Source organism: Manis pentadactyla, chromosome 7, assembly GCF_030020395.1.
Source record: "Manis pentadactyla isolate mManPen7 chromosome 7, mManPen7.hap1, whole genome shotgun sequence".
Classification (NCBI taxonomy): Eukaryota; Metazoa; Chordata; class Mammalia; order Pholidota; family Manidae; genus Manis; species Manis pentadactyla.
In genome coordinates this window covers 34,329,425-34,343,153 of record NC_080025.1, presented here as the reverse complement: position 1 = coordinate 34,343,153, position 13,729 = coordinate 34,329,425, and the positions used below count along the sequence as shown (strand labels likewise).

General features: G+C 42.1%; 1 protein-coding gene across 3 annotated transcripts in view; it reads right to left on the bottom strand.

Annotated features, from left to right (window-relative positions):
- Positions 1–13,729, bottom strand: part of PSD3 (pleckstrin and Sec7 domain containing 3) — a 476,158-nt gene that overhangs the window by 401,914 nt on the left and 60,515 nt on the right. For 2 of the 3 annotated variants that reach the window (XM_057505252.1, XM_036896299.2), the window contains one exon: positions 11,690–11,798. The exons of the other annotated variant lie outside the window; for it this stretch is intronic. In XM_057505252.1, the coding sequence (XP_057361235.1) occupies positions 11,690–11,798 (109 nt within the window). The remainder of the gene's footprint in view (positions 1–11,689; positions 11,799–13,729) is intronic. 3 annotated transcript variants of the gene reach the window in all.

The window sequence follows — 13,729 nt, the reverse complement described above, 5'->3', positions numbered from 1 at the left end:
CCCAAGAAAAAACACAAATTCACGCAAAAACCTGTATGATGAATGTTTGTAAAAGTAATATTCATAATAGCCAAAAAGTGGAAGCAATCCAAATGTCCATCAGACGATGAACAGATAAATAAAATGTGTTTATCTGTTCCCATGGGCTTTCCACATAACAGAATACTATTCTGCAACTCTTTATTGCCAAATGAAGTTGTGGTATGTGCTGTAGCATGTATGAAAACAAAATAAGTTAAAAAGCAAGTCACAAAGGATATTTATATGAAATGTCCAGAATAACTAAATCTATAGAGACAAATAATAAATTATTAGTTGCCTACTCAGGGGGAGGGGACACAGGGTGACTGCTAGTGGTCACAGTCTTTTTTTGGGGTGATGAAAATGTTGGAAAGATAATCATGGTGGTGCACGTACAACTATGAACACAGTAGAAACCCCCACATTTTACACTTTAAGGGGTTTCACTGTATGGTACAAGCATATCTCAATAAAGCTATTAACAAGCAATTCCACATTTGGGAACATACCTAAAGGAAATGTAATCAGCATCTCAAAGTGGTCTGTGCACCCCGACGTTCGCTGTAGCATTACTCACAACAGCCAAGATGTGGAAAGAACTGTTGTGTTTGCTGGCAGATGAATAGACAAAGAGGGTGTGGTATTAACACACTGGGATATGATCAGCCAAGAAAGTAGAAAATCTTGCCATTTCCCGCAATGTGGATGGACCTTGAGGGCATATATGAGATGCAAGCACCACATGACTTCACTGCTATATGGACCCTGAAACAATCATGCGCACAGAAACAGTACACTGGTGGTTACCAGGGGCTGGGGCTGGGGAATGGGGGAGATGCTGGGCAAAGGTGTGAACTTCCTGTTAAAAGAACAGTGAGTCCTGGGGATGTAATGTACATCGTGGTGCCTGTACGCTGTGTGGGCTACTTGAAATGTGCTAAAAGTAGACCTGAAATGTGATGGACACAAAAGAAAGGTAACTGTGAGCTGGGGATGTGTTAACAAAACTGAATGCGGTGCTCACTTCACAATGCCCACATGCATCAACTCATCACGCTGTATGTACACACTGTGGTTTGCAATGGTCTGTGTCAGTTATGTCTCAATAAACTGCAGAAAAAGAAGAATTATTCAGGCTTCTGGACCACTATGGCAGGGACAAAGCTTGCCACCTCTCCTTCTCTATGTCCCATTAAAATGACAACAAATTTCAGAAGAAAACAAACTCCTAACGGTGCTGAGAAAAAGAGGAACATTAGTAAGCCAGAGCTTCAGTGAGTCCATTAGACGAAAAGGGATGGGATTCTAACTACAGACAAAGCACAAGTCCATCCCAGATCCAACCCAGAGGCCTCAGCAGTCCTAACGGTGCAGCCCCAGAGGGGCCAACGCCCAGGCTGGCAGCATCCACACCGGGAAGGGAGGCTGAACACTCTTCATAAGGATTAGCCAAAGAATCGTGTACTGAACAGCTTCCATGGGGGCCGTCTGTCTCCCCACCCAAAGGCTCTCTGGCATCAAGGCTCAGAGCCTGGATATGAGAGGAGCCCACCCCGAGCAGTCAGCGTGGTGCAGCTCACCTCACCTCACCTACCTCATCACACCTACCTCACCTCACCTCACCTCACCTACCTCATTACACATACCTCACCTACCTCACCTCACCTACCTCATCACACCTACCTCACCTCACCTACCTCATTACTCATACCTCACCTACCTCACCTCATCTACCTCACCTACCTCACCTCACCTCACCTACCTCATTACACATACCTCACCTACCTCACCTACCTCACCTCACCTACCTCATCACACCTAACTCACCTACCTCACCTCACCTCACCTACCTCATCACACCTACCCCACCTCCCCTCACCTCACCTACCTCATCACACCTTCATCACCCCTACCTCACCTCACCTCACCTACCTCATCACATCTACCTCACCTCACCTCACCTCACCTACCTCATCATACCTACATCACACCTACCTCACCTCACCTCACCTACCTCATAACACCTAACTCACCTACCTCACCTCACCTCACCTCACTGAGGTTCTGAGGTTCTTCTCTACATGCAGGGAAGAGGCCTGCTGGGGCACACACTCACCATACAGAGAAATTCTATCCATCTGTGTTTGGGAACTGAGTCTTTTATTCATGTATATGAATGGAAAAACAAACTCCAACAGACACTAAGGAAAAACAGTGGCTTCCAAGAGGAGTTCCAAGATTTAATGAATCAGAACTGACCCTCGATGTAGCAGAAATTCTGGAAATAGAAAGTAATCTTAGAAAAAAATTCTAATTAATTTTTTAGAGACTCAGGATGATAATGCATACATAAAAGAACTAACTGCAATGAAAAATGAGTTATCAGAGAATGGAAAATAGCTCTTGAAATCATAAATACAATTATCAAAATGCAAATTTTATTAGAAAGAATATAAAGTGGTATTTAAGATAGTAGAGTAAGATTAAGAGACATAGAAAATTAATCCAGTACAGGAGAACCAAAATCCATCTAATAGGAACTATATAAGTAAAAACCAATTAAAAGATGGAAGGGTAATAATCAAGAAATAACAGAACAAATGTTTCCAGAGTAAGGAAGGACAGGACTGAAAGGTCTCAACTAGTGCCACGTCAGAGGGCTGGGGTGAAAAGAGGCTTCCCAGGTGCCCAGAGAGGAAGAGCAGACATGCACAAAGGGGCCCAACAGATGCCAGTGGCCAGTGAAGCGGTGACTTCAGGGCTCCGAACAGGAATGAGAGGACCTAGACTTCAGTTCCAGGGAAATGAGCAATGAAACTTAAAAACAAAATAGCCATTTGCAGACATACAAAGATTTAGGAATTTCACCAAACTCAGAACCTCTCCAAAAGTATTACTGAAGGATATCTCTAGCCAAAAGAAAAAAAAAGATTCCAGGAATGAGGAAAGCGTGGAATCCAAGAAGCAGTCTATCTAATCAAGAATGCAATAAGGAATTTTGTTAAAGTCTAAGGAGAACAACTGTATAAAGGCCTAGAGAATTTCTGGCACAAATTAAAACAAGTTGTCAGAAGATTCTAAGAAGAATATCTTCAGGAAGGAAATGAATCACCTGTTACAAATAATACAGCTAAACCCAGGGATAAAGGGAAGACATAACAACTGATCAGATATAAACTGTAACAATCTGCTGGCTGCTCCCCTCGCCCTCTCCTCTCTGCTCTGGTTAGCTGATGACCCCTCGAGCTGCAGAGGCTACCAACATAGGACCTACTTCTTTCACTCCAAGTCTACCTGCACTACTTGGATTCTGAAGCCTGTAAGTGCTGCTGCCAAGCTTTAAATTGTTAAAAGAGTCAACTTGTAGTTGAGAACACAAATATTCTGTTACAGTTACAGGACAGAATAAATGCCACAGGCCTTGCAAAAGGAAAGGGAAGACGGATGGAGGCTTAGCGTGGGAAGAAAGCGGGAGGGGAGCGCAGGGGCACTGCATCCTCCACTCACGCACAGTGTCAGCAGATGACTGCCTAGAATCACTGGCTTTGGAAATGGAGCTGCAAATGTTATATTTAAGAACCATAAATGTAACCAAGTAAAAAATAAAAATTTGACTTTTGATATGAGTTTGAATATGTGAGCCAGATTCCTCACTTTCCATATTATAGAATTAATACTTTTTAAAATGATAAGAAATATAGACATAGGCACATTATCTATGAGGCAACTACCATAAAAGCTAAAGAAAAAAAAACAAAAAAGACCATACAAGGAAAAAGAAAGAGTAGAAGAAAAAAAAACAATCATCAAAAGTCACTGCCACTGGGAAGTAGACATGGTGGGGAGAGAGGCATGGAGCCGTCCCTGGGAGGGAGAGGTCAGAGCTCCTGAGGCTTAGAGAGACCAAGTGTGGACACTGCGCCCGACCAGATGGGACGGAAAGTGGTGGAGAAGGTGACCCTCCCTTTTGGCTATGGATACTTCAGAAAAGTTTATATTTTTCAGATTATACATGTGTTACACTGGTAATAAAAACTTAACATTCTTACTTAAAATTAAAAATAACCCCAAACAGCAAAAGCAATCCTGAGAAGGAAGAATAAAGCGAGAGGGATTATGTTCCCTGACTTCAAGTTCTCCTACAAAGCCACAGTAATCAAGACAATTTGGTACTGGCACAAGAACAGACCCATAGACCAGTGGAACAGAATAGAGTCTAGATATAAACTCAAGCATATATGGTCAATTAATATACGATAAAGGAGCCATGGATATACAGTGGGAAAATGACATCCTCTTCAAAAACTGGTGTTGGCAAAACTGGACAGCCATATGCAAGAGAATAAACTGGATTATTGTCTAACCCCATACACAAAAGTAAAATCAAAATAGATCAAATACCTGAACATAAGTCATGAAACCACAAAACTCTTAAAAGAAAACATAGGCAGAAATCTCTTCAATATAAACATGAGCAACTTTTTCCTGAATATATCTCCTTGGGCAAGGGAAACAAAATCAAAAATGAACAAATGGGACTACATCATGCTAAAAAGCTTCTGTACAGCAAAGGACACCATCAGCAGAACAAAAGGCATCTTACAGTACGGGAGAATATATTTGTAAATGACAGATCCGATAAGGGGTTAACATCCAAAATATATGAAGAACTCACATGCCTCAACAACCAAAAAGCAAATAACCCTATTAAAAAATGGGCAGAGGATATGAACAGACAGTTATTCAAAGAAGAAATTCAGATGGCCAACAGGTACATGAAAAGATGCTCCACATCACTATCATCGGAGAAATGCAAATTAAAACCACAATGAGATATCACATCACCTCACATCAGTTAGGATGGCCGCCATCCAAAAGACAAACAACAACAAATGTTGGTGAGGATGTGAAGAAAGGGGAACCCTCCTACACCGCTGGTGGGAATGTAAAATAGTTCAACCATTGTGGAAAGCAGTATGGAGGTTCTTCAAAAAACTACAAATAGAAATACCATTTGACCCAGGAATTCCACTCCTAGGAATTTACCCTAAGAATGCAGCAGCCCAGTTTGAAAAAGACAGACGCACCCCTATGTTCAAGGTAGCACTATATACAACAGTCAAAAAATGGAAACAACCTAAGTGTCCATCAGTAGATGAATGGATAAAGAAGATGTGGTACATATACACTATGGAATGTTATTCAGCCATAGGAAGAAAACAAATCCTACCATTTGCAACAACATGGATGGAACTAGAGGGTATTACACTCAGTGAAATAAGCCAGGCGGAGAAAGAAAGTACCAAATGAGTTCACTCATCCGTGGAGTATGAGAACAAAGAAAAAACTGAAGGAACAAAACAGCAGCAGACTCACAGAACCCAAGAATGGACTAACAGTTACCAAAGAGAAAGGGATTGGGAAGGGTGGGTGGGAATGGAGGGAGAAGGGGAATAAGGGGCATTACAATTAGCACACATAACATAGGGAGGGGCACGGGGAAGGCAGTATAGCAGAGAAGACAAGCAGTGACTCTAGAGCATCTCACTACACTGATGGACAGTGACTGTAATGGTGGTGTATGTGGTGGGGACTTGATAATGGGCGAAATCTAGTAACCACAATGTTGCCCATGTGATTTTATATTAACAATACCGAAATAAAAAAATTTTTTTTTAATTTAAAAAAACATGGTGAGTTTATTATGTAACAGCAAACATAGGCTTCTGGCACTCTGACACAGGACCACAGTAACATCAAAGAACAGAAATAATGGTGCTTCTCTGGGGGGAAACTCCATACGGAAATCAAAAAGCTGCTTAACCTGTCTTTGCTACCTCCACTGTGGGCAATGATTCTGTGGCTGATTCATCCAGGCCATGAATGATAGAAGGGAAGCTTCAGTTGGCACTGTGAGGAGTTATATGCCTCCATCCAAAAGTTCCCAAAGGGGGGTAAATTGTTCTACTGGGAAAAACATGTAAAAAGCACACAATCAACAAAATAAATTATGAAACATAAACCATGGTCATATCATTCACAACTACAAAAAAACTAAAAATAAATAAATGCCTACTGGAGGGGAAAGCTAATCAGTCCATGTTCCCCTATTAAGCGTGGCAAAGGGTGTTGTTTGAGATGATAGTTAATTAGTGTCAACAAGGGTGGGTGACGAGCGCTAACCCACCAGGGAGTCCAGTCTAAGCAGGACAAGATCTCTGTGAAGTAAGTTGTTAAACAGAGGTATTAGCTTTTTCCATACTTTCTCCCAAGACCTACGATGCTGTTGGGAGCACAGGAACCACTCATCCATTTCCTAAGCAGCAAAGAAATAGGTGTGTACTTTTGGTTATGGAAAAAACCCAGAGGTAAACTTTATCAAAATGAGAATGTATTGCTTGAATTATGGATGCTTCTCCCACCTGCTTCTTTTAACGTTTCTACAGATAGCATTTACTAAGCGGGGGAAATAAAGCAGAGATCAAACCAGAGTTCATCAGTCCTTCTACCAAATGTAAACCCAATAATATGTTACCCCAACCATTATTTTAAATTTTACTTATCTCTATTTTTCATATTCTATATGTTACATTTGGTTCCTGTTCAAATAGGCATGTCTCTGCTGCACAGTTACCCTTTCAGGTAAGGACCTCTCATCTCTCTTTTAAGCAAACCTATTTTATAGTCTCAGAACATTCTCTCTAGTCCTTTGGGTCATCCTTCCCTATTCGTGGTGAATGCTGACAGTCCCTCCCATGAAGTTCCTTCCTTTTTTTTTTTTTTTTGAAAGGGCATCTCTCATATTTATTGATCAAATGGTTGTTAACAACAATAAAATTCTGTATAGGGGACTCAATGCACAATCATTAATCAACCCCAAGCCTAATTCTCAACAGTCTCCAATCTTCTTGAAGCGTAACGAACAAGTTCTTACATGGTGAACAAATTCTTACAGAGTGAATAAGTTCTTACATGGTAAACAGTGCAAAGGCAGTCATCACAGAAACTTTTGGTTTTGATCACGCATTATGAACTATAAACAGTCAGGTCAAATATGAATATTCGTTTGATTTTTATACTTGATTTATATGTGAATTCCACATTTCTCCATTACTATTATTATTATTTTTATTTTTAATAAAATGCTGAAGTGGTAGGTAGATGCAAGATAAAGGTAGAAAACATAGTTTAGTGCTGTAAGAGGGCAAATGTAGATGATCAGTTGTGTGCCTATAGACTAAGTATTAATCCAAACTAGACAAGGGCAATAAAACATCCACGGATGCAGATTTCTCTCAAAACGGGGGGTGAGGTTCTAAGCCTCACCTCTGTTGATCCCCAATTTCTCACCTGATGGCCCCCCTGTGACTGTGCCTGTCTTAGGTTGTTCCTCCCTTGAGGAATCTTACCCGTCTCTGGCTAACCAGTCATCTTCCGGGGCCATACAGGGAAATGTAAAGTTGGTAAGTGAGAGAGAAGCAATATTGTTTGAAAAGGTTAGCTTTTTACTTCTTTGCAGATTTATGCCCTGTGGCTTCTATGCCCAGCATTTGTCTTGAGGTATCTTAAGAAGTTCCTTCCTTTTTGCAGCTGATACCATTTTACTTCAGTGATCACTGATTTATTTATTAATATGGGAATCTTCTATGTTGTGAGCTGTGGAAGGGTTCCTGAGGGCTCTGGCATTTACTTTTGCAGTAATTTGTGGGGTTTCATCAGTCTGTGAGACTGGATTAAGGAGACCTCATTTAAGACGGAGTTGGGAGGCACTCATCCCCCCACCCACTCTTAGTGAACTGCAGACCCAACAGGAGGAGAGGGCACCTATATCCCTGGCCAGGAGAGGCCCATTTTACTGCCCCAGCAGGAGGAAGGAAGGGCTTCTCCTGCCCAGCAACAAGCTCAGCCAATAAGAAAACACCACAACTCAGCCAATGAGAAGCCAGCACCACCCTGAACTCTGGCTCTTCTGCAATGGGCTCTCCTTCAGATCAGTCCCTCCTAGCCTCCTCTCTTCTCTATAAAATAGAGTTCCTCTCCTTTGAGATCTGGACTTGCTTATGGGATAGTATGTCCCAAATTGCAATTCTTCTGCTATTCCCAAAGAAATCAATTTTGCTGGTAAAATAACTGTTAGTTTCACATTTAAGGCTGACAAGTCCTCAACAGCAGTTTTGTGTCCATCTCTGGATATCATGTGCAGACACACTTCGATACACAGAAAACCAGTGCACAGAATCCCAGCCTCTTCCTCCCCTCCCTGGTGTCCACCTGATCCTAAAGGTTTTGAACTATGGGCCCTTGGGCTCTTCTTTGATATCTTGGAAGCACATTTCTTCATCCACTTATCTTAAAAAGTGTATAAACCAATAGAGAATATAGGAGTGAGATTTTATGAACTTCCAGGAGTTAATATAAGAAGTCAGTTCCCCTTCCTGGAATCCCACAGGTCTTGCACTTCACCACATGCTTCCATAAGTCACATGTCCTCCCTACAAGGTGAAGAAAAGAGTCTTACCTGTCTTTAAAGACTTTCTCAAGCACTTCTTCCTTCTGAATTTTGATAGAGACCAACCATCTGATACCGACTTAGGAACACTTCAAAGAATGTACTTTCCCAAAATGCAGCCATCCACCTGTTAAAGGGTACTTTACCTGACTAGTTTAGGTCATCTAAGGGCAGAACCTGCAGAGGAAAGGCATGGCAAGGGGGGAGCCTGGAGGGCACTGTCCCCATCCCTACTGAGTACAGGCTTTAAGGCTAGCTCAGGTGAGGCTCCAATGGCACAGTACCTCTTTATCTCTTTGAAGTTCAATGCATCTTCAAGAATATTCCAATAGCTGATTGGAATGGAAGAGGGGAATCTACCTCTCATGACTTGCAGCCCCCTCCTCAATAATAAGTCATAGCACAACTGAGGCCAGTAACCAACTCCCACTCCAGCCTAGGAAGCTCCTGAAGGCCGCCACAGCCCTGAGAAAGTGGCACGAGAAGAGAAACCAGAGCAGCCTGGCCACCTCTTTCCTTCCTTTATTAGTAAACAGAAAGTGAAAGTCCAGACCTTCATTCCCCACCCAGAGATCTCTCCCATCATTCACATGCTCTCCCTGCCCCAGCCATCACCTTAAGCTCTAGTCACTGATTCAAATTCCTGAAATAAGCAAGAGCTTGCAAGCAACCCTGAATTGTCTCCAGTAAACCTCCCACCCAAAACCCAGTTAAGTCCCTGCTCAGGGACAAAGTCTAAGCCTTCCCCCCAGGACACTTTCCTCAGGCATCACTGGGGATCAGGAGCCCACTGACCTGACCGACTGGGACGTGTCAGTACTAGGCCACCATGCCTCAGGTGGGACTGCCTGGTGTTACTGGGGATGCATTCAGAAGCTGCTGCCAGCACTTTCGCATGTCTAGCCGGCTGTGTCTGAGCACTCAGAAAGTTTACGTCACTTACTTAATCCACTTTTTTTCTAAATCTGTGTGGGAAGAGGTATGTCTATCAATCCAATTCAAAGAGAAACACTGCCCATTCTCTCTGCTGCTTTTCCCACAGTCTTCAGAGTTTGGGCAGTGTTTTGACGACAGATGAATGGTCTACATAAAGAACCTTCGGAGTTTTTTTGAAGTGATAAAAATGTGCCATCATTTCTTTGTGAAGATACAAAGAATACTTTCCAAACTCAATATAAATCTGCATCTTACAACCCTCCTCCTCCTCGGCTAAGCGACAGCTTCTGCTGCCCCATTCCAATTTCCAGACCAATCAGTCTTGATTATCTGTCTCAAACTGCCTGTCACCCTGCCTTAGCAGGGCCCACAGGTTCTGCCCCTTCTGAAAGGTTATCTTTCCATGCTTGCCTCTCATTGATACACTTTCAAACCACCCAGGCTAGTCTCCTCCCTGTTCGTCAAACAACATGTGTTTTCTGCCACTGCAACCTTGCACACACCTTCCCTCAATCCGCAGTGCTCTTCCCCAAAGTCCACTAAATCAGAATGCTAGTCACTGTTTCAGGACACATGCCGCTTCCACCTTCTCCATCATTCCAGCATGATACTGAAGGTGGACATTCCCCCTCTGGCCCCTTGGAGACATGTTTCTTCCTGGCCAAAGCATAAGCCCCTATAGGGCATGAATAGTGTCTTCTACCTCCCTGCACCCTCCCAGTGGCCAGCACCACTGACAAGCACATAACATGTGCTCATCAAATGCATTTGTTTGATAAGGGCATGCGTGCCCCCACACCTGCAAAATTGCATCAAACTGAGGCAAATGAGGAGCAGAAGTTGAAAATGTCACTGTGATTTGTCTCAGGTAGAGAAAATGACTCAAAACCTCTGAGGAAGGGAGATCCAAACTCACCCCCCATTAAGTCAGAAGATATGTGGGCGTCTGATGCTACCTCTACATGGCACTATGGGAGTCAGGTTTTACCAAAGTCAGAAAAAGCTTCATCAGCACAAAATCACTGGATTCAAAATTAAGGCTATGCCGAGAAGGAGTCTTAAACAGTTGTGGGGTGACTACAATCAGTGTTCCCTGTCCGAGAAAGAGTGAACAGATGATCGAATGACCAAACCTCAAGCTCAGAATAGCTGGGTACTTACGCTGTGGAATAAATAGCAAATCGGGGCACCTGATAAAAGCAGAGTGTTTTTTAAAATTTAATTTTGGCAAGCATCTGGTAATGTATATTATTAAGTCACTATATTGTACATCTGAAACCAACATAAGATTGTCTATCAACTTTACTCCAATTTTTAAAATCTCTTAAAAAAAAAAAAAAGACTCCTGAGGACAAAAAAAATCAATCTAGCTGTTTTATATGTCCCTAAGAGTCCCCAAGTATGGAAATATCTAATAAATATTTTTTATTAAGTTAAAAGGAATGATCAAATGGCTACACGTGCACTGCATTCTTGCTGTCCCCAAGCTACGGGTCTGTTAAGTACTCCCACCAACACAGAAGGCAGACAAGTAGCTATTATTGGGCTTTTTCAACTAAGAGCAGCTATGTTCGGTCACATCCCTTGCCTACCAAAATAGAAACAGTGGCAGAGGCAAGGGAAGCCAGGACTGTACTTCCAAATGTCAGCTGCAGCGGTCGGGATCTGGCGATGGTGAGGGCAGTAAGCAATGAGAGCTGCACACTGAGCACACTGCTGCTGGGCATCACCAAGAGCACGAGTGCCAAGGCACGTGGCCCTCAAAAGGATTCTGAGAGTGTGTAACCAGAAGCCCATTTCATAGAAGAGGAAACTGGGGTACACAGATTAGATTACTTACCCAAGGTCACACATCTTGTAGTGATGAGGCCAGACTCCACACGCAGGAAGCCCAGCTCTGGAGCCCAGCCTCCTGGCCCCACGCACCGGCCCTTTCCTGCCCACCTCCCCAGCCAGGTCAGTGTCCCCAGTACCACCAACTTACTGAGCACTTCCTCTCCACCTGCTCTGCTGCCTTCCTACCTCTGGGAAACCTGCTCACTTTAACTGTTGATGAAAACAATCTTCCTAAGATACGTAATTTGGAAAATTGGACATGATTCTTGTAACTGTTCTAGGTAATTTCAAGTCAGTTCTTGGTTGGAGAAATTTCCAGCTTCTGAGATTTTAAATTTCACTGACTTCACACCTGTTACCTGAGGAACGAGGGAGGGGAACACTCACTAGTGTCTGGAGTCTGCTCTTCAGATGTGCCAAACAAAAATCCGTATCTGGCCTTGGCGACACTCTGGGAATGTGCTGAGGTGCTGCTGACCCATAGAAATGTCTCTGCCTGAAAAGCCAGAACAAAACGAAGGCATCATTAAAAATACGTCATAAAAAACCTGTCACAAAGCAAACCAACAACAAGAGAACAGTTAAGCAATTACGACATATCTGCTTGATAGAATGCTACACAGCCATGAAAAATGAAGCTGAAAAATGTAACAGAAACCAGAATATAAGATGCTCACTGTAAGATCACAATTAGATTATAAAAAGATAAACACATGAATGTCTGTAGGGGAATAAGAAAAACAGAAGAAGTCAGGCTTGACTGGAGGCAGAATTATGGAGGAACTTTTTAAAATTAAATTTGTTACTATTCTGCAATTAGGAAACTATTTTATTTTTAGATGCATTATCTTCCAAATGATTTTCATTACCCACAGCCCATAGCAGGACTATTTCTGTGTGGGGGTTCTGCTAACATCTACCAACAAAAAGTCACCTTTCCCCAAGAGAGACTACATATTTATATAATCCAGAATACCACTCAGCCAAACAGGGCATAGAAGAGAAATGCCATGTGTCTCGTTTATACCGCTTATCCTAAATTTCAGCATCTGTCCCAGTGTCCTTTGGAATTCCTGTAAGTTCTTTATTCAAAAGAAAAATTACAAAGGTGACTCCGGAAGTGGTTTACATCATGACTCAGAATTGCTAACACCTTCCTCCGGGCTGCTTTAGACAACTGCCAAATGTCAGGAACGCCTCCCTTCTCTGGCCTATGATTAATGAAAATGAGTAACAAGGTGGAAATTCAAAACACAAAGAAATTTTACCCACTCCAGTCAGGGAGTCATTCTTTTGCCACTTTATTCTTAACTCAAAAATTAACCAGGTAGAAACACATTCCATGCTCATGGGCAGGAAGAATTAATATTGTTAAAATGGCATCCTGCCTAAAGCAATCTACAGATTCAATGCAATCCCTACCAACAGCATTCTTCAACAAACAAGAACAAATCATTCTAAAATTCATATGGAGCCACAAAAGTCCCCAAACAGTCAAAGCAATGCAGAGAAGGAAGAATAAAGCAGGAGGGATTACGCTCCCCAACTTCAAGCTCTGCTACAAAGGCACAGTAATCAAGACAATTTGGTACTGGCACAAGAATAGACCGATAGATCAATGGAATAGAATAGAGAGTACAGATATAAACCCACATGTATATGGCCAATTAATATACAATAAAGGAGCCATGGAAATACAATGGGGAAAAGAGAGTCTCTTCAACAACTTGTTTTGGCAAAACTGGACAGCTACATGCAAGAGAATAAACTGGATCATTGTCTAACCCCATAGACAAAAGTAAACTCTAAATGGATTAAAGACCTGAATGTAAGTCACGAAACCATAAAACTCTTAGAAGAAAACTTAGGCAGAAATCTCTTCAATATAAACACGAGCAACTTTTTCCAGAACACATCTCCTCGGGCAAAGAAAACAAAAGCAAAAATGAACAAATGGGACTACATCAAGCTAAAAAGCTTCTATACAGCAAAAGACACCATCAGCAGAACAAAAAGGCATCTTACGGTATGGGAGAATATATTCATAAATGACATATCCAATAAGGGGTTAACATTCAAAATATATAAAGAACTCACATGCCTCAACACCCAAAAATAGCAAATAACCCAATTAAAAAATGGGCAGAGGATCTGAACAGACACTTCTCCAAAGAAGAAATTCAGATGGCCAACAAGCACATGAAAAGATGCTCCACAACACTATCATCGGAGAAATGCAAATTAAAACCACCGTGAGATATCACCTCACACCAGTTAGGATGGTCAGCATTGAAAAGACTAAGAACAACAAATGCTGGCAAGGATGCGGAGAAAGGGGAACCCTCCTACACTGCTGGTGGGAATGTAAATTGGGTGCAACCATTGTAGAAAGCTATATGGAGATTCCTCAAAAAACTAAAAGTAGAA